Source organism: Cydia amplana, chromosome 1 (genome assembly GCF_948474715.1).
Source record: "Cydia amplana chromosome 1, ilCydAmpl1.1, whole genome shotgun sequence".
In the NCBI taxonomy this organism is placed as follows: Eukaryota; Metazoa; Arthropoda; class Insecta; order Lepidoptera; family Tortricidae; genus Cydia; species Cydia amplana.
Window position 1 is genome coordinate 9864662 of NC_086069.1, and position 22623 is coordinate 9887284.

General features: G+C 36.2%; 3 protein-coding genes across 5 annotated transcripts in view; 2 read left to right on the forward strand and 1 right to left on the reverse strand.

Annotated features, from left to right (window-relative positions):
* LOC134647513 (uncharacterized) overlaps positions 1-22623 on the reverse strand; it is a 206595-nt gene that overhangs the window by 14425 nt on the left and 169547 nt on the right. The gene's annotated exons all lie outside the window — the stretch shown is intronic.
* The window catches only part of LOC134663129 (rho guanine nucleotide exchange factor 17), a 150073-nt gene that overhangs the window by 655 nt on the left and 126795 nt on the right, over positions 1-22623 (forward strand). The gene's annotated exons all lie outside the window — the stretch shown is intronic.
* Positions 521-1140, forward strand: LOC134653045 (uncharacterized). Its single transcript, XM_063508332.1, has 2 exons — positions 521-857; positions 1062-1140. Exons 1-2 carry the CDS (start codon positions 546-548, stop codon positions 1065-1067), a joined length of 318 nt encoding a protein of 105 aa, XP_063364402.1. The 5' UTR covers positions 521-545; the 3' UTR covers positions 1068-1140.

Here is a 22623-nt window from a genome sequence, read left to right on the forward strand (position 1 = left end):
GTTTTTAGGAACTAGGGGTACTTACTTACATTTCAAGATTTAATTAAAAACATTTTTTTTGTTCGTGTGATTGAATAAACATCACAAAGGTACCTTTACTCACGCCTGGCTATAGGGGCCTAATAGTTACCCTTACCACGAGCTTGACACTGACCCGAGGGCCTACCGCGAACCATGTTCGACGTATTGCCTCTCTGTCGCTCTTGTGAATTCGCACGTAAGTGTGACAGGGAGGCAACACGTCGAACGTGGTTCGCGGTAGAGCCTCTGACAGCCTGACACTGACATTCGCTAGCGTGTGCGTAATTTACTTACATTCAATGCATCTCGCTATTGTACTGGCATATTAGTGCGAACAAGATGTCTAAAGTAAGTTACGCAGAAGTTAGCAAATAGGTAACATGTCACCATACATTTGGTAGCCGTATAGGTCTAGTTCGTTCGTACACTCGTGAAATTCTTGTACTTACCTCAGTAGTTTGAGTACCATTCCTAGTCGTACTGTACACGATTGCCCAGCGTTGGACCAGCGAGACGACCATGCGATGGTTATGGCTCCTCTACACGATGAGCGCTGGACCAGCGAGACGGCCATGCGATGGTTATGGCTCCTCTACACGATGACCCGGCGCTGGACCAGCGAGACGGCCACGCGATGGTTACGGCTCCTCTACACGATGGCCCAGCGTTGGACCAGCGAGATGGCCATGCGATGGTTATGGCTCCTCTTCACGATGGCCCAGCGCTGGACCAGCGAGACGGCCATGCGATGGTTATGGCTCCTCTACACGATGGCCCAGCGCTGGACCAGCGAGACGGTCACGCGATGGTTACGGCTCCTCTACACGATGGCAGGCGTGTCTCACTCCGCGATTTCGTCGCTTTGCTACAGGTAGCTAAAAGTACATCCGTTCGGCCCCAATTTTGGGGAAAGCCATAAACCGCGCGTGGCGCTGTCGCCACCTAGCGGCCATATCTGTGCTGATCGTAACAGACGCGTTTTGTTAGAGAGTGAGTCTTCTGTATTTAGTACTATTATTTATTCTGTGACGATGGCCCAGCGCTAGACCAGCGAGACGGCCATGCGATGGTTATGGCTCCTCTACACGATGGCCCAGCGCTGGACCAGCGAGACGGCCATGCGATGGTTAATATGGCTTCTCTACACGATAGCCCTAGTATGGTAGCCCATCGTGTTGAGGAGCCATTAAATGGTCACCGAGTTGGACGCGCCACCAGCCATAGCTCCCAGAAGTTTTTTTATACGCTGAGAGGCAGAGAGGTAACTTTTCCACCGTCACGATATATCGACGACGGGAGTTTACGGCTTAAACCATATATAAGAAGTAAGGCTTAAACTAAGATTAACCATGTAGGTACCTACTTACTCTATGGAGCAACCTGTAGGTACTTTCTTGAAATGATGCATTGCGAGTATAAGAGTCCACGTTCTAGAAATTTCATTCTAGCCGTGACCATTTTATAGTTTTACAATCAGCATTAGTTACGTGATAAATTGATAATACGACATAGGACCGCGCAGTGTACGATAAGCCATCATCTTACGTAGGTGTACCTATACCTATATTTAATATGGTAGTAAAATTTAAATATTTAATTAAACCTTTCAGAAAATAGTGCGTTGAAAAAATTGTTCTCAAAAAAATGCAAAAAGATGACTACTTATAACTTATAATAAATAAATATTGGCTCTACCTACTTTTTATCTCCGATAGTCCGTCCGCTAAGGAAATAGGAGCCTAGAAGTAGGAAGTTCTTTGAAAAATTAAATTGTATGCGGGAGATAAATAATATATACCTACGTACTCAGGCAAAGCCAGTCAGTCTTTGTCAGTAGAAAAAGGCGCGAAATCCAAATTTTCTATGGGAAGACAACCCTTTGCGCCTACCTTTTTTTTTAATTGGCCGTCTTTTTCTACTGACGGAAATGGCTTGCCAAACTATAGCTATTTTAGGTATAAGTTATTTATTGGCTATGCTAAAACGATCATACGGCTATAAATTCGTTTTTCTTGAAAACAAAACTCTAAACGATTTACGATGCACATAATATCAAGCTTATAAATAAATTCATGAAAGATTTATATCATCCCGGACCACTTACAGATGGTTGAACATTTTTTAAACCCACTCAGGATTATTGATTTAATGCAAGGATGATCGATATCATAAGGTACAGTCAGCAGCAGAAGTTGCTAAGCAGGCGAGCTGTTCAAAATGATCTTGACGCGACTTTATTGTTAAGAGAATGAGAGCGTCATTGAGGTAATTTTGAACACCTCGCCCGCAACTCCTGCTGCTACTGTATAGCCTGACCAGTAATATATGATAATTGTCAAGAGGGCGCTGTTATTCTCATGTATAGGGTGACAATTCAGTGTAGTATGAAAAAATTAGTTCCAGTGAAATTCCGCAACATGGCGCACCCTCAATAGATCCTGGTTCACCTATACCTACTCGTTTTTTTGCCGATAACATGAACGGAATATTCCCGTGGCTAATTAAGATTAATTTATTGTGATAATTTCCAAGCAATGAGGCAAAGCGAAACGTTTTGGTATATTTTTACACAAAGCATTACATACAGTACTAAATACCAATTACAGAAAAATTCATTCCAAATTCAGAGAAACCTCAAAGGTTCTCGTCGGTACCTAGCCTAGTTTATATTATGCAAAGTTGAAAACTATATTTATCGGTAATTAACATGATTTTTAGGGTTCCGTACCTCAAAAGGAAAAAACGGAACCCTAATAGGATCACTCGTGTGTCTGTCTGTCCGTCCGTCTGTCACAGCTTATTTTCTCCGAAACTACTGGACCAATTAAGTTGAAATTTGGCACACATATGTAAGTTTGTGACCCAAAGACGGACGTGTAACGAAAATAAATGAATTTTAAATATGGAGCCCATATTTGGGGGGTAAATGAGAAAATTATAAAATAATGTTTTTCAAACTATATCGTGTTATATATCAAATGAATGAGCTCAATGTAAGAATCTCAAATATATTTTTTTTTATAATTTTAGGATAAATAGTTTAGCAGTTATTCAAGAAAATAGGCAAAAAATTATTTTTATTGATAAGAATGGCCAATTACTATGTAATAGTGGCCATCTATATATATAAAATTGAAAAACCAGAACGGGATAAAAAACGAGGGAAGAAGCGAGATGGCGCCTTACAAATTTCTAAAAAAGTTTTTGACACGTTTCTCGAATACCACGCACGTATGATAAGAAAAAACTGTTTAAATCTATTATCTAAATATGAGAATAGAACTAGAGCATAAAAACTATCGCTTTCGATGCGTATTTAATTTACAATAAGCAAAAGAAATTTTCATAACAATCTTCATTTTACGATGATCGGCCATTTTCGGCAACTCTCGGTTGGTTTCGTTTCGGTGGTGCTACAGACAACATTATTTGATGTGGTGCTGTGGGTGCTACAGACATACCAAATGATTTTGTTTGTCATGTTGGTATACAGTTATTGCGGCGTTTTATTACACGAAGTAAAATAAAAAGTGATGTCAACCTCAACCTTAGTCTATGCGGTCTATGCCCATATGAGTGACTTATGCCATATATGACTTATCAATAATATCAATCAAATTAGTATTATCGTATGATTATCGTGTTAATAATTTGTATTTAATTGTTATACATTTCTTTTTGAGTTATATTATTCAGATTGACTTTTCACGGCTTCGGCAAACATTGCCATTCGTCCGGGGAACGGGCTGCCGAGATGGGCCAAAAATACAAAGTTGATAGCAATTAAGTTATTTAATATGAAGCCCATCAGTTCAAGGGATGGTGCCCGTAATAATGTGTGTATGATAATTATACTTGAATGACTTTACAGATATAACCAATTCGGGAACTGTTTTCTCGCGTAATACGATACGACTAGACCAGGTAGGATTTTTTCTTCATGCTGAACAGTCACCATCAGATACATCGGAGCGGCCGAGGTATTCACAAATATCTGAACAATGTAAATTATAATGTATGTAGTTAAAGTGCATGTTCAGATATTTTTGAGCGACCTTGGTGGCTCCGGTATATATCTAATGGAGACTACAAATTCATGAAGCAAATGTACAGTCAGCATCAAATAAATAGTGAAGGCTAAAGTAGCCAAATATATCGTAATATAACTTTGTTGCATAGAAATAAGGATGTGTTCCGTTATATTGGTGATGTATTTGGGCATTGGAGAGACCAAAGCGGCTAAGCGCTCAGTGGCTCGGATACGAGAGAATGGGAGAGGATCGTGCCGTGAAGAGAGCGTACTTGGGACTACGAAATGGGAGACGCCCGATTGGACGTCCTACAGGTATCGCTGGAACGACGTAGTTGCTCAAGATCTGCTCAACCTCGGCCATGGCGACTGGCGAGAGCTATCGCAAGACCGGGAAACATGGCGTGATCTGGTGTCGGAGGCCAGGACTCACTTTGGGTTGTTGCGTCTTGCGTCACCGTAGCCGTCGTAAGTAATGTCAATATCCAGCAGGCTCAGCACGGTTCCATTTTTATCGACTATCACTATGCCCGTCACTTTCGCACTTACATACTTGTTAGAACGTGACAGACATGGTGATAAACGATAAAAATGCGACCGTGCTACTAGGTCTGACAAGGAAATGGGGACTACTTACGTTTGTATGAAAATACGATTTATGGGCGGTGGTTTTTGCAATTGGGCTTATAAAAATAAATAATAATTTTGTTGAAACAAGTTTTAAATAAATACCTACGTAGATGAAAAAATACAATCTTGCCTTTTATCAAATCACATCATTTTTTGAGAAATTTGCGAATAAAGTTATCCAAATAACGGTTATAAATAAGAAGTCCCTATCACAGTTATAAACCCTGGCAGGGTTCAATACATCATAATATCGGTATCTAACTAAACATAAGACAAACTCTTTACTTCATTTACGCGAGCGGAGCTGCGGGCCCGTCTAGTTTATTATAGCAGTCACCCTAAATAAATATTAATAAATGTTTTATGTAGTGAAAGATGAGTGAAAGCTAAGTCATTTTTCGGTGTATTAAAAATCAAAATTTAAGATGACAGACAGCAAAAGTGTATTAATTTATGACACCAAAAAAACAAGTATCACATCCTCCCATTAATACCAAGTTCATGTCTTTATTACTGCAATAAATCAGTTCATTTTTTGCATGGAATGATGTCGGTGGTGTCATGTTGCAGATAACTTTCGAATAAATTAAATATTTTGATTTGTGTTTTTGTAGTTACACTACTATAATATATAAATTATAAAATAAAATAAATTTCAAATACTAAACAAAAAGTGTTTTGACGTAGGTACCTGCATATTAAATTAAATAATTTGGTTGTTTCCAAACCTGGTACCTACGCATGATTCGTTCTTGTCTGGCTAAAGAATCATGTCACTAAACAGTTTGCGCTACGAGTAGGTACGCTTCAGAAAGTTTTAAAGTCTGGATCTGAACTAGCGACGCAAAATTTAAATCCATTCATATCCATAAAAGTATGAAATTTTGACCTTAGTTGAGCCCTGATCACGTTATATGTATTAGTTCGTCTTAAAACATTACTCGTCTTCAATCGGTAAGAGATTAGGAACTGGGATCTCCATCTCCGAAACCACAGGCGGCCGCTTTGCGAGCATCCTGCGATTTAAACATCTATCTATCTTCTATATATATAAATGCACGTGTCCTGACTGATTGACTGACTGACTGACTGACTGACTGACTGACTGACTCATCAACGCAGAGCCGAAACTACAAATGCTAGAAAGTTGAAATTTGGACACTAGGTTGCATTTATAAAATGTATAAGAGCTAAGAAGCGATTTTGAGAAATTCAACCCCTAAGGGGGTTAAAAAGGGGATGAAAGTTTGTATGGGGTTCAAGTTTTATTTTGAACTAGGAAATTGAAACTTCGTAAAAAGATATATTATTAAAATACACGAAAACTAATTTCAGTGTTTTTGAAAATTCATCCCCTAAGGTGGTGAAAAAGGGGTTGAAAGTTTGTATGGAGATCAAACATTTTTTTGAGCGCGGGACTTGAATCTTTGTACAAAGGCATATTATTAGAAAATAAGAAAAGTAATTTCAGCGTTTTTAAAAATTCACCCCCTAACAGGGTTGAAAAGGGGTTGAAAGATGGGATCCATTACAAATTCTTTAAAACTTCTTATAAAGGCATAACATAAGATAGCAAAATAACATTATTTTAAAGTTATTAAAATTTCAACCCCTAAGGGGGTTAAAAAGGGGATGAAAGTTTGTCTTGGGGTGCACATTTTATTTTAAGCTAGGACCTTCAAACTTTGCGAAAAGGTATTAAATTATAAAACAAGAAAACTAATTTCAGCATTTTTAAAAATTCACCCCCCAAGGTGGTGAAAAAGGGGTTGAAAGTTTGTATGGAGATCAAATATTTTTGAGAGTGCGGGACTTGAATCTTTGTATAAAGCCATTTTATTAGAACTCAAGAAAAATAATTTCAGCGTTTTTAAAAATTCATCCCCCAAGGTGGTGAAAAAGAGGTTGAAAGTTTGTATGGAGATCAAATATTTTTGAGAGTGCAGGACTTGAATCTTTGTACAAAGCCATATTATTAGAACTCAAGAAAAATAATTTCAGCGTTTTTAAAAATTCATCCCCCATGGTGGTGAAAAAGGGATTGAAAGTTTGTATGAAGATCAAATGTTTTTGAGAGTGCGGGACTTGAATCTTTGTATAATGACATATTTTTAGAATACAAGAAGAGTATTTTCAGCGTTTTTAAAAATTAATCCCCTAAAAGGGTCCAATAGGGGATGAAATTTTGTATAGGGTTCAAATTTTATTTAAAGCTAGGAACTTGAAACTTCATGAAAAGTTATTTCATTAAAAGAGAATAAAACTACTTTTCAGCGTTTTTTAAAATTCATCCCCTGAGGTGGTGAAAAGGGGGTTGAAAGTTTGTATGGAAATCAAATATTTTTGAGAGTGCTGGACTTGAGTCTTTGTACAAAGCCATATTATTGAATACAAGAAAAGTAATTTCAGCGTTTATAAAGATTCATCCCTGAAAACAGTTAAAAACGGTTGAAAGTTTGTATAGGGTTCAAATTTTATTTAAAGCTAGGAACTTGAAACTTCGTAAAAAGGTATTTTATAAAAAGAAAATAAAACTAATTTCAGAATTTTTGATAATTCATCCCCCAAGGTGGTGAACAAGGGGTTGAAAATTTGTTTGGAGGTCAAACATTTATTTGAGTGCGGGACTTGAATCGTTGTATAAAGGAATATTATTAGAATACAAGAAAAGTGATTTCAGCGTTTTTAAAAAATCATCCCCTAAACGGTTTAAAAAGGGGTTGAAAGTTGGTAGAGGGTTCAAATTTTATTTAAAATTAGGAACTTCAAGCTTCGTAAATAGGTAGTAGGTTTTATTACATAGTGGACTTGAAAATCTTCTGGGGGTTGAGAGGGATTATATCGGTAACAATTTTATTCAGTTTGGGGCTTGAAACTTCGTAGCCAGGTTGTGAAAGACAAATCTAATAATTAAGTTGTATAATACTTAATTAACCGTCCCTACTGCTATCTTTTGCTGCATAATGTTCTAAGCTAATGTAGAATATATAACCACCAATATACAAATCAACGCGTACGAAGTCGCGGGCAACAGCTAGTGTTCACATATATTTAAAATGTTCTGTATCAAGTTTCTTTGGGAATAAACAAAGGTTGCAAACAAATGGTTCGTCTGTGAGTGGTCGCCGTAAAGGTACCTGAAGTGTAGATCCACTAAAACCTAGTTATTCCTTTTTATGAACACCACACTGTAATAGGTCACATCACAAGACATGTCAGTTACAGATATTGTATGCTAAGTATCCAACTATGGCATATGAGAAATTTTAGCGAGGACGAACACCGGGAAAAGGGCCAAATTTACTTTAAATATGATATAATTTTCTAAGTTCCATTGCAATTCCCATTGTTTGTGAGCGCAAGAGACGTACACGTGATTTGAGCCGCTCTCCAACTCTTGAGCGATTGGAATACTACCTCAGAACTGTCAAAATAATTACTGTCAATAATCGCATATCGACAGCAACGGCTGATAAATTTACGTGCAGAGTTGGGAAGAAGCAGACACGGCACGGCATTTAGTTAAAATCCTTTAATTAAAACGGAACTTCTCAGCAGCTATTGGTACCTATATTACCGAGCTATATTCAATCTAGATCCTAATTAGTAATTACACTCAAGGGCATAACAACGGGTTAGTTTCTTTGATCCATTGTACTACATATTTTTTCCAAGTTTATTTCTGAAAAGCTATTCCTATATAAATATGTTAAATATGGCTTTGTACCTACACAAAAATGTATCTGAAGCTAAGAAACTAAAATTTACATTTACTCAACCCCATACAGTCATGTGTGCGTTCCCATTGTTGAACTCAAGAACGTCATACGTCATTCTTGAGACAGGGAAACCTAAGATCATGTGTAAAATATCTACAGATACATATACGGAAAACCGATACTAAATATGTTATGTTACTATTGACTTAGTTGAAGCGTAAAACGCATTGTATGCGTCTAAATAACCTCGAGGGCAGAGCGAAGCACGTAATTAAATACCTACGTGAGATAAGATAACATTGCTGTTCATCTAAACACCTCGTAACGGTTTAATGCATTGTTATAGAGTCCAATGTTCAGTTGGTTGTTTATACAGGGTGTTTCCTGTAACAGGAGCAATAAATGAAACTGTAGGCTGTACTCCTCAAACTGACCAACATTTGTGCAGCAACTTTTGAAAATAACTCGTGTTTAGATTTTTATTACACTTTAAAGTTTATTCTAAGACACAATGTATTGCAAATTTTGTTATGTTTAAAGCGTGACAAGCAACGTCAAACACACTGATGTCAGCGTACATTGAAGGCAATATTTATTCTGTATGAAAAAAAGGAAGTATAAAGGATTCATAATTTTTAAAAGTTGCTAAACAAATGTTGGTCAGTTTAAGGAGTATACAATACAGCCTTAAGTTTAATTTATTGCTCCTGTTACAGGAAGCACCCTGTACATATATGAGAGTTTTACACCCACTAAAAACCGACTAGTACGTTTTTAATAAATAGAGTTGTCCGCCTTTTTCAAAGGCGGTCATAAAATGAATCGATTGACATTTGATACTACCCTTCAATAACCAAAACGGTTGACTAGTTTTGACGCTACGGTTCGATGCTACACCTACATATAATGAGTATACCGACATACATAGCTAAGTTGGCAGCGTTTTTGATATCCCAGACGGTGCAAGTGTTAAATAAACGTCATAATTTCATAGAAGTGCTAAAATCATAGCAACCCACCATATAACTATCATGCGAAGATATTGTGCGTGACATTTTTTTTTACAATGAGGCCGTAAACTTATACTTAAATGTAATGCAAACAGATATACAGCAATTGTGGAATATGACAAATACAAAGTAAAAATGAACAGTTCTACTTTTTTCAACTCTACAAACAAATATACTAAAATATGTAGATATGTAGATTAGAAGTTTACGTGGACAAGGTACGGTGCGCAAAAACAGTCATTAGTTCCATGTACCGGGTCCGGGGTTTTTTGCTGAACTTACAGAATAAATTATAAGCTATTACAATCATTTAAGATAAACATCTTGCATTTGATGGATCGGAATGGATGGGACACGGCAGAGCTATGGTTACGGTTTTTTCATGTGTGAGTCTGACGTGATACTGAGAATTCAGATGCGACACATGGATATATTATTATTGATACCTATCGCATTAGATCCATTTGGATCCAATTAGTGAAATCTGTATCTAGCTATAATTGACTCTCCCCAAAGAAGTACTGGCGGTTTTCTTTGATAATTAAGGCTACTATTTATCTAGTTTCATCCAATGTATTTACTTCAAAAACGTAAATCAATCTTACTGTTTCTTGAATAATGTGAATCTATACATAATTCTATATATTTATCTAGAATTTCTAGAGGATTATATATTTCTTGACTAGAAATGTGTGTGTGCAGATATATAATCCTTAAAGCCCCATTTATTGTCACATAGTAAGTACCGTACGTGTTCATATACAGGGTGTCATTAATTACCGCGGCACTAAAGCCGTGTTTATGGTCGTGCGAAATTCTGCATGCCCGTATGGGCTAAGGCAAATATAATTCGCAAACATTGATTTTGCGCGTATTTTTTTAAGCTTGTGGGCGGGCTTGACGAGTCAATAACTCCTAATATAGACAGGGTTGGGCAAAATACTGGCTTCCACGTATTTGAAATACAAATTACAAAATACATTTTTAAAAGTATTTGAAATACAAAATACAAACTACTTTGGTGACGGGTATTTGAAATACAAAATACAAATTACTGTGTTTAAAATAATGTATTTCAATTACAAAATATACCTTTATTTATTTTTTTGTTTAGCATTTAGTTTTAACGTTAACGAATATCCTTTCATATAAACTTATAGGGTCATTGCGCTAGTTTTCGTCCAGCTCTAGTTTACGTCCACTTGACGAAATTTGAATATACACCTACATTCCTGCACAAATTTGGACTGATTTCAATCCTTATGTCTAAGGCGTCTAAGCAATATATCTGTCTACATATAACAATGATATTTCGCAAAAAGGAAGCGCTGGTGGCCTAGCGGTAAGAGCGTGCGACTTGCAATCCGGAGGTCGCGAGTTCGAACCCCGGCTCGAACCAATGAGTTTTTCGGAACTACGTACGAAATATCATTTGATATTTACCAGTCGCTTTTCGGTGAAGGAAAACATCGTGAGGAAACCGGACTAATTCCAATTACGGCCCTAGTTTACCCTCTGGGTTGGAAGGTCAGATGGCAGTCGCTATCGTAAAAACTAGTGCCAACGCCAATTACTGGGATTAGTTTCCAAGCGGACCCCAGGCTCCCATGAGCCGTGGCAAAATGCCGGGACAACGCGACGAAGATGAAGATTTCGCAAAAAGTAGTAAATTAAAAATGAAATATATATTTGATAATCCGTCAAGTCGTCGAAAACTAGTGCATGGACGGAAACTACTGCAATGACCCTATCCCCTAGATTTAAACGAAAAGTTCCACGCAGAAGTTGACCTAATATAAATCCAGTATCCAGCCAATGAAAATTGTATCTCGGCTGGATCGGAGGTTCGCGGTCGGCTCACAGCTTGTGCGAGAGATTAGACATTTTAGGATTATAGAATTTAATAAAATGTATTTATAGAAATGTATTTTGAAGCTTGAAGTATTTGAAATACAAAATACTAAATACATGTGAGTGCAGTATTTGAAATACCAAATACAAAATACTTTTGAGGTAGTATTTGAAATACAAATACAAAATACTAATTTGTATTTCAAATACGTATTTCAAATACATGTAATTGAAATACTGCCCAACCCTGAATATAGATAATAAAAAAAAATCTGAGTAATATTTATTTCTTTACCTACAATTAGTCTTATAGGCCATACGCTATATCGATAATGTAGTACTTTATTTATTTAAATTTTATAGCACAAAGAAAAGCGTACAAATGGCGAACTTAAGAGTCCTTACTCCTACAAGCGAGCGTTTTTTGCAATCTGCTTCCTTTTTTAATTCAAGATTATGGCGTAACTATTAGTATTCATTCAAAAAAAGGTAACCAATGTAACACTTGAAACTCTCGCGTTTTGCACACATATTTAATTACACAAACGGGTCTACCGCGATATAATTTCATTGTTTTTACCTTAAATTCCGACGTTTCAGCTGAGCGGCGTTCCCGTTTGTGTAATTAAATAGGTATGTAAAAGGTAACCAGTCAACCATTGGGTCAAACAGAGACCTAAGTATATTATGTTGGTGCAGGAGAGATAAATCTCACACGGTTCTCCTTGTAAGTTATTCATAACTATATTATATTTATTTAATCTTTATTGTACATAAGAAAACACACTGTACAAAAGGCGAACTTAATTTTATTTTATTTATTTATTCAAGAAACAAACAGTCTTTTATAGTTATATATAACACTGGAAATTTTCTTAAAACTAGACTTACAGTTTCCTTAATGAAAATATTTTAACATCATGTTAATTCAAATTGTTTTCTACAGAGTAAAACAGAGCTATTTGTACATACAACAATAAACTAAGAGAAAAAAAAAAACTAAAATATAAGAGTACCTATCACAGTATTAAAATTTGTACAATTTTATCAATAATTAATTAATATCTTATAACAACCATAACAATTGTTTTAAAACTGAAATACAAAAAAAGAGGTTTTGTTACTCGTAATCAATTAGGTACATACATATAAGAAACAGTAACATTTCATACATAATACTGAGATTATTTATTAAAAATGCCTCTAATAACTAATGATTTGGGTTACATATTACACTGCATAGAAAGTGTTTTAAATCTATTAAGTTTCTCACAGAACATATCAAGACTATGAAATTCTTCGTTGTACAACCTGCACGCCCTTTTAGCAAAACTATTCTTTGCGTAAGCAGTCCGACTACGGGGGATGTAAAAGAGAGGTTTTTTCCTGCAGGCGCGTTCACAACGTCGAGGAACTCTGAGGGAAAGTGACTGTAATAAAAACGGAGGATCAATAATATTATTAAGAATTTTATAAAGTGTTAAGATATCGGTGCGTTCTCGGCGATAACTAAGGGATGTTATATTGTGTACTCTCATTGCGGTGGCGTAATCCGAGTATTTATCTCTAATTCTGTATTCTATTGTCTTAGCAAACTTCTTCTGAACTCTCTCTATTCTATCGCTATGTATTTTATACAGTGGGCTCCACACAGCGCTTGCAAATTCCAAGCGACTACGAACGTAACTGTTAAATAGTACCTTATAAGTTAAAAGTCTCTTAAATGGCTTACCTACACGTAATATAAATCCTAACTGCTTAAATGCTTTACCTAACATGTCATCAATGTGAGGTATAAAAGTGAGTTTTGAATCCATTATGATACCGAGGTCTCGAATCTGGTGAACATGACCTAATTTTTTATCACATAGTTTATAGCCATAAGGCATTCTCTACCAGTCAACCTTTAGGCAAAGCAGGTAAGTTATAATAGGTATAGTAAACATAAAAAAATAAACCTACTATAATATGGTTCACTAGTACTATGAACATACAAGATGGAGAACGTTATTCGAATTCTTCTTTCTGATTTTACTTTCTAGTTGTATAGGTATTTAATGAATCAGAAATAAAGGCGTTGACGTGCGGTTCACATTCAATTTACAACTAAAAACTCAATTCCTTGTGTTGAACTTCGGCCTGCAGCGAATTTAAATTGAGCCACGTCAGCCGGGCTAGCACATGATTGGCGCGACAGTATCTCGCGGCGAGATAGACTACTCGTTCCTCTTTTATTAACACGGTTAGAAAAAGACGGGACTATCTCGCCGCGAGATACTGTCGCACCAATCATGTGCTAGGGGTGCTGTATTCGTTAATTAAAATATAAGAAAGGAATGACCTAGTCAGAAAATAATTTGCAATGTCAACATTACCCGCGTTAAGAATGCCGTTTGTTTACCAACTTCGTGAGCCGCGTCCGTGCAAGATAATAACAATGTGTGATTGTTTGCGTCTAGACATTCACTGGTTGTGTTCACGCCACGACTCCATTTGTTACTTTACCTACAGCTAGACTACTAAAATTTAAAAAGCATTAAAAATCAACTGATGAAATATGTCACGTCGGCAATAAAAACACGACAAAATATGCGTAAAATACGTCTGTCTTCATCGTCAGACATGTGAGATAAACATTACTTTAAAAAACAATGTCCCTACTGACAAAAAATACTAAGACTAAAAATATACAAGCGAAAATTTGTGGCAATTTTTAACCGACTTCAAAATAGGAGGAGGTTATCAATTAGACCGTATTTTTTTATTTGACTCCCAAAATTTATTTCCTTTCTCGGTAAAATAACTGTGACGCGGACGGATGAAATAAGTCATGTGACGAGAAAGGTTTTACGAATGAATGTGGAGGGAAGTACGAGGAGAGGTGGATGGACTGTGTGAGAGATGATATGAAACTAACGCAAGTGAATGACGAGATGACGGGCGACAGAGAGGTAAGGAAGAGAAAAACGTGCTGCGCCGACCCGAAGTGAATGGGACAAGGGCAAGAGAATGATGATGGTAAAATAATCTTTAATATTTATTACATATTAAAATTGTTCCAGCCTTATCTCGCTTACGGTCCCCGTTGAAGAATCCGCAAAGTCTACATTTCCTGCACTAGGAATGCGTTTGTTGACACTGAACACAACACGGCATTAATAAAAACGTCTTATGCACCACTCATACTCTTTCATAAATAAGATCATCAACTAGCAAGAAGGCAGTTAGGTAGGTAAGCATATTCACTGATAACAAATACATCTAGTCTACCATCTACAAATACATGTGTCCTTGAACCAAATAACATTGACAAGCAAGACACAGAAATACGCATCTTTCTGGTACCAACCTATAGGTACTGGAATTTGTATTAACTGTCATACAGCTGTTTAAAGATAAGTACACTCTTAAATACAGCCTTGGGAATTTTTAATACCCTGCTAATAATACATTTCCGTCCTTTTAGATATGTTGCATCCTTCATTAGAAATACCGCCAGCCTGTCTGCCATTCCTTGTCATCAGAATTACGATAATTATTGATAATTACTTGTTCTTTCATCCCTTGTTTGTTAACATGAATGTGAATAGAGCAATTATCACAGGGATCATTTGTTGGTAATTGTACTTGGTTGTTCATATACAGCTTCTAGTGAATTGCATATGTTAATTTAATCTACATGAATTAATAGAATAATAATTAATCGCGGCAACGCAGCGAGCGTGATGGGCACCTTTGCGTCAGGGACAGCCCGGGACGGGTTTTAGTAAGTAGTTATTTTTTATATTTTTAGTTTGTATTTATACTTTTACAGAGTATAATGGATTTTTCAATAAAAAGGATCTCAATTAATAGATATAAATATAAATCTTAACGTTTTGCATTTTCGGAAAATAAAAAATCTATCGGGAAAAACTAAAGAAATTCCTCTTAAGTGTGAAAATCTTTCACTCCTTTTGAAATAATTACACTGCCCTAGTCGTCTCTGAAGAAGGAGGGTTCATCTCATAAATGGAAAAAAAATGTACCTACCTACAAATCTCGTCTATGAAAAAGTCGGCACTGAGTGAATAGAACTCGATGACTGGCACATATTTATAATGCGTTACTATTAGCATGCATTGTCTTTTATTAATACGAGCCTTTCTTCGCATTAAGCGGCTGTAATTAACCTGCGTTTGTTTTGATTTTTATTTATTGTTCATTTTGTTGGGTAACTCGTACCTAACAGAAACATTAGGTCATAGGATGTTTATTTTCAAGTAATTTCGGATGTGTCAGTTTTAGAATATGATCACGGTCATCATGCAGTTTCGTTTATTGTTTTTGATGGTCAGAGTTACGTTTTTTTGTTTTGGCCTATGGTTGACTGGTAGAGAATGCCTATAGCGGCATTAAGTCCGCCTGTTATACTTTTTTTTATGTGCAATAAAGTTTAAAAATAAATAAATAAATATAGCATAAAGTTAATGTTTACAGATGATGTTAAATAATTCATTTACAACAAAAACAATTATTCAATCTTTCACAGACGAAGTTTGTACAACACTTACACATTACACAACCGCCGTTCTCCGAAGCTGCTAGACAGTTTATCTATCTATGTGATCGCATGTTCGTGTCATCATGAATATCACTTTTATACCTCGAAATTTGCCATAAGTATGCCAACTTCAACATTTTGTATCTTACTAAATTAGTGGATTATACTTTTGCATTACCGTAAAATGGGGTGAGTAGGGTCAAAACTGAAATTCAAACCTCGATAACATTTTATTTTTACATATGAAAGCTGAATGGTGTATATAATAGGTGTTCCGGACGTTTGTATTTTAGTTTTTATTTTATTTTGGGTAGTTCCATTTCATAACTTTGACGATAAAGAGGAAAACCCACCTCACCCCGTAGTGCCTCGTATTTGGGGTGAGAGGGGTTTTCATTTTTAAAGGTGATTTTGGAAGATTGTTGGATCGTTTTTTTTTATTATGCGTATTACTATAGCTCCATTTTAAATTGGAATACATTATTTTTGTAGCAGTAGCCTTAAAATCCCTTCTCACTCCCTCTCAAACCTTCTCTCCCCATTCATAACCCACATCTCCCCGCGAAACCTACTTACTCCGTTTTACGGTAGTTGAAAGAAATTTATGATTTTTTCGATAGATCCCACAGAAATTCTATTTTTTTTCAGGCGAAACATCAGGCTTTTACCATAACGATAGTATTGTTTGGTGTTTGGCGCTCATCGTACGATTAATGTACATTTAATTGTTATTTTTAACAAAGATAATCTTACATAAGCCAGATGCCGAGACAATATCAATCGTTTATTAATGCAGATTGACACGCAATTTTGCCGTGTCACCCGCGTACAGGGTCTTGGCAACTCACGCGCATACTCCGCAAATCACTCGTTTAACATGATTCAGCAGCAAGGCAAACTAAGGGATCATTTAATTATAGACCCTGTGTAACTTGTACTACGGTTCAAGTTTACAATTGCCTGGGAATAGACTTGATGCAGTTTTGAGTTGAAAGAATGAAATGTCACTGGACAATATTCCACGTAACATGTTTTCGGGGAATTATTTTTGGGCGTGGAAGGTATGCAAGTGCAATGTGTTGCTTGTATGTAAATCCTATAAAGACAAGACGGATCTGAGACGCGATTCAGGGCTGAAATGGATTACTAATATAATTCGTATGTCTTATCCAATAGTTAATGTTAACAAGACAATAGTTTAATACAGTGTGCAATAGTTGCAATAGTTTAATACACCTCGATAGCACGAATCTCAAGGGAAACGCCAAAAAGTACGAGATAACGAGGTTTCATCTTATAGAGGTTCGAAAAATGGAATCTTGAGCGTTGCGAGAGTTTCAAAGCACGATGGTTAAACACAATTTGCCCCCGAGTGAAACACAACATTTTTCATCACACCAACCCGAAGAAAATATACTTAAACTGTAAGATATCAAACAAGATCAAACCAAATCAATCCGAATAAATGTTATTAAATACTTATCATTCAATAGTCAATTCTACCAGCAAACATAAGAAACTTTGCAACTTTGCTATCAGTTTTTGAACAATCAAGAGAGCCTTTAACAGTTGGTGTGAAAATCATATGTTTTGGTTGTAGCCACATTCAGCATAAAGTTTAACGGCATTTTCTCTTATAGATACGTTCGATAAATACATTACACAGTACAGATACCTACATTATAGAATATAAATACTATATGCCCGTGTAGATGAAAGAAGTAGGTATATTGTATTTTTAATTCAGCATGACGCCAATGCCATCTTTTATAGATTTAACATTGGGTAGCAGACCCTAAAAATAGTCATTTGTATAAAAAACTCTGCCATAGGCGTAAAACAGTTTTATTCTGGCAGCAGGGTTATCAATCTTGTCGCCGCGTTAAGAGCCTCGTTAACCGGTGGTTTGTTTAATTTTTTGCCAACGCTAGTCAACACTGGCTTTTATATCGCCCATCCGTTTGCGGGCCGTTGGAATTAACGTGGATTTCGGATTTAAGGTTTATATACGCAACGTTATATGTCCTCCTATTTGTGACGACGTGATTAAATATGTATAGGGTAGATGCGAGTGGTTAAAGGTACCGGAATATTATGGGTAATTGAAATGGAGACGGCGGCGCCCCAATAACACGTTTGATATGCAACTTATTACTTCATTAATTATTTTTTAATGAAAATCCTTGTTAGCATCTTAAAGAACACTGGTCTGAACGGGCGTTTTAGAACGTGAACCATTTTACGCTACACACTACAAGTAGGTACACTTTTTTTCAGATTTTGTTTTTTTTTTCCTACACAGAATCACGAGCTCTTTCGATCATAATATGTAGAAGAATAAGAGCGTCCTAAAACTTATACTATTACTATACATGCCTAAACATATTTCGTTCTCTTTATTCCGTTACCGTCATATAAAGTAGGTAGATTAAAAATGGCAACAAAATGGAGATAAAAATCTTCAGATACTTTTTTTCTCTTATCAGTATCAAAAGAGCTCGTGATTCTGAGTAGAAATAACATATAAAATTCCCAAATCACAATAAAAGTATAGTTTACAACTTTAAGTAAAATGGCCCACGTGTGTAAACCCAGTTACTTATATAGGTATTATTTTTAATTTAAATACCCTGGATTAATAGGAGTATTATGTTAGCCGAATCCTCACTATTTTGGAGGTTCTTCAATAAACATAAATAATAAACCAAGCCATAAATGTAAATGCAAATCTGGTTCTACCGAATATATTAAATAACCTCGTTACACCCATAAATAAGGTTTCCAGCACCCATTAAGGCTTTTTAATTGGTCAAACACATCCATAACATGCTTACGTGTTATAAATGAACACTAGGAAATAGATAATAAAAAATGTCAACTCTCATAGAAAAAACTATACAAAAACGATCATAAATAAAACACGCGGACATCAAAATATACATTAACGCGTGTCAAACATAAATTACGTCAAATATATGTACCTACTTATGAATAATCATGACTAAATCTATATGTGAACCAATAGAATAGAAATGTTAGTGAAAGGTGAAAATTTGCAAAGTAATAATCTAATACCTTTAAACGAGCAATTCTTGTTTATTTATTTATTTATTTATTTATTTATATATATATATATATCGGCGATCTCGGAAACGGCTCTAACGATTTCGATGAAATTTGCTATATGGGGGTTTTCGGGGGCGAAAAATCGATCTAGCTAGGTCTTATCTCTGGGAAAACGCGCATTTTCGAGTTTTTATGTTTTCCGAGCGAAGCTCGGTCACTCAGATATTTATGTATTATATGACACCGTAAAATCCCGAAGTACGGTGAAACCTAGGAGTGCCTAGGATTTACTGGTAAAACCAAAAAAAATACCAACAACCGGTGAACTCGAAATGTTAGTTAACATCGTTAATTTTGGACTTTTACCGACGTTGTTTGGTAAATCTTAGGTTTTACCGCTCCAGTAAACGTAAACGTTGCAATGTTTGTGCCTATCTCCTACTTGTGGCATTCGACAAGTCTTGTGTGTAAGGACTATTACATGCAGTACCAACAGCGCACACACAACACACCAGTAGACAAGTATGAGGGCTATGGAACCCGCAACTCCCGACCTTGACGGCTGAGATGTGGCTTAGTAATATGATTTAGTTTAGACCAATCTACTAGTCATGTAGGGGTAGGTTTCTCGGTTCTGCCGAAGAGGTAGGGATGTATTCTATTTACACACCTGCATTTGTGTCTGCCTCTGTACCTCTCGATACCCCCTATGGGAAATATGCCCGTGTGGCTCTCATTTCCAGAAAACCGTAGCCTTGTATAGTAGCTACCCATCACGGGGTAATAGAAACACATTCGGTACCGTAAAACGGGGTGAGTAGGTTTCGCGGGGAGAGTTGGGTTATGAATGAGGAGAGAAGGTTTGAGAGGGGGGTGAGAAGGGATTTTAAGGCTACTGCTACAAAAATAATGTATTCCAATTTAAAATGGAGCTATAGTAATACGCATAATAAAAAAAAATCGATCCAACAATCTTCCAAAATCACCTTTGTATGAAAACCCCTCTCACCCCAAATACGAGGCACTACGGGGTGAGGTGGGTTTCCTCTTTATCGTCAAAGTTATGAAATGAAACTACCCAAAATAAAATAAAAACTAAAATACAAACGTCCGGAACACTTATTATATACACAATTTAGTTTTCATATGTAAAAATAAAATGTTATCGAGGTTTGAATTTCAGTTTTGACCCTACTCACCACATTTTACGGTACGGTCGCATTGCTACGACTCGTAATCTGGCCGGGTTCAACGCACATTCGTTTAGGCACTGAGACAAATTCGGATTTTGGTATGGTTATCAAACATGGAATAGTTATCTCAACAAAAATATTGATAGCGCGATTCAGGATTTCTAATACTCGGAATAGCACCATTTTTCATCTGAGTAGCTATCTATGAATTAGGATTTCACTTTCAATGGGATGCAGGTTGCACTTTGCAGAACGTTCAAGAAATCTGCTTTATGGTTGCCTGCTTCGCGAAGATTCTGAAACTATGGAAGTATGGACCATCTTAAGTTGGTCACTTAACAAGTGTCGCATAATGAAGCCCTAAATCATTATAACCAATAAACGATGGCATTTATCAAAACGTACCGGTCTCCACGCTGCACGCATTAATCCAACCAAAACGACATATGTTAATAAATACTAGACTGTCCATATGACCTTCTTCCTCGCCCGATTATGGTAATGGTTACACGAAAGCTTAATGGCACCATCTCAGGCCATAGATCAAGTTGTTGGAAATGTATATACAGTATTTCGTATTTAAAATTATGTTTCTTAATGTTGTGGCGGGAAGCTTCCGCGTTTGGGTGTCTAAAAAAATAAACAGTGTGTTTCGGTTCTTTTTGATATGCTACGAGTTTACGACTACGATTTAATACGAAGGACTGGTGGCACCGACAACAATCGACGGACTGATTATCGTAACTCGAATCGACGCGGCGCTCACAAACTATCATACCGTTTTTAAAAAAAAAGGTCGTATTAGGTGAAAAATATACGACGTAATGAATACTAAGTAATAATATACGTCCTACATTTGTAATCCGAGTCGTGTAAAAAAATAAGTCGAAAACATTTGAGAAAAAGGTCACTTCTGTGGACGAAATTCAACGCCTCGGGTACATATACATCACGTTTTTCTTATTTGAGTCTCAAGCACTGAAAACATGTATCCCACTGTCTTGTAAGAGTGTAAAAAATTAGCTTTTGATTTTCTTTACTTTGCGATGTGTAAATATATCAGGAAAGATGCAAACGAACTCGTTTCCGTCTTTCCTAATAGGTAATTCTTCGTAAGCATACAATAAAATGACCCACCTTTTACTTAATTTCTTTGTTAAAACACACCTAACCATATCTTGATCGGCTTTATTAAAATGTGCGTCTAAAAAATGGACTGCATCTGATCAATATTTTACCATTTTGTAATAAATTTAAATCGATATGTTTACATGTTTTATAACTACGCCATGTTTTATTTATAGAACAATAATGATTAGAAACAATTCCCGGCTCGTACAAATCATCGACTAGATGTTATCGCCGATTCGATTCATCATTCGGAACTAATGTATTCGATTGAATTGGAACTGGTTCGATTGTACGCTCTTTTGTAGTGCCGATCCTTTTTTGTTTTACTAGGTACTAGCGATATACTCGTATATACAAGCGAAACAAATAGTAAAGGGGCCCACTGATTAACAGTCCGCCGGTATCGGCCTGTCAGAACAAAATTTTGACAGTTCCGAACAACTGACAGGCCGATACCGTCCGGCGGACTGTTAATCAGTGGGCCCCTTAAGTAGTAACTACCAATTATAAAACCACGGCAGTTTTAACTGGATGTTTTGAATTACTTTAGTAAACTTACTTCAGTTTCTAAGTTTTTTTTTAATATTTTGGGTGGCACTGGACATTTGCATCATCGTCATTTCTTTATTTTCGTTTAATATTAGAAATGATTTATTTCACTAAAATATAGTTTTTAATTGGGCTTTGCCTATTAATTATAGGTAGGTTACATGATGGGGAAAGCAGACAAATCTCAACAAGACCTATTTATTTCCTCCGTTTTGGAAGTAAGTATTCTTTATTGCACCACAAAAGAAAACAATTCAAAACAGAGTTACAACTTATAATGTCAAGTTAAGGGTGTCGGCTGTAGTTTTGTAAGACACGATAACTAATATTAAGGATTTTTTGCATGGATTATCAATTCTTAAGGGTAGCCTTAAGAATAGCGCGGCTAGCAAATCTTGCTGTAACTCATCACGTTAGAGATATAGATCGATGCAAGTTGGCATATGGAGTTCGCGTGAGTTGTGTCAAGGTTTGCTAACTGCTCAGACCTCTTAATTTTTTATCACAAATGTCAAGAACCTCATTTATGAATGCCAGAATGCCACCCATGCCGATCAAAGCTTAAACAAAATTATGGACCAACTTCGTAATTGCAGAGTTAAGACTATTATAAATCAATGAAACGCCTTAATTATAAAGACACTCGGTCAAATATTGAGTTAAGAAGATTTATTACTATCTACCGAAAGTAGTATTTCGATGTCTTATAATGCTCGCGTCAATGTAACAACACTATTTGACCGATATTTTTTTAATGAAATATAGAAACACACAAGTCAGGAGGAGTATGTACATACCTACCTATGTCAGTCAGCAGCAGAAGTTGCTAAGCGGGCGAGGTGGTCAAAATTACCTTGACACGCTCTTATTCTCTCAACAA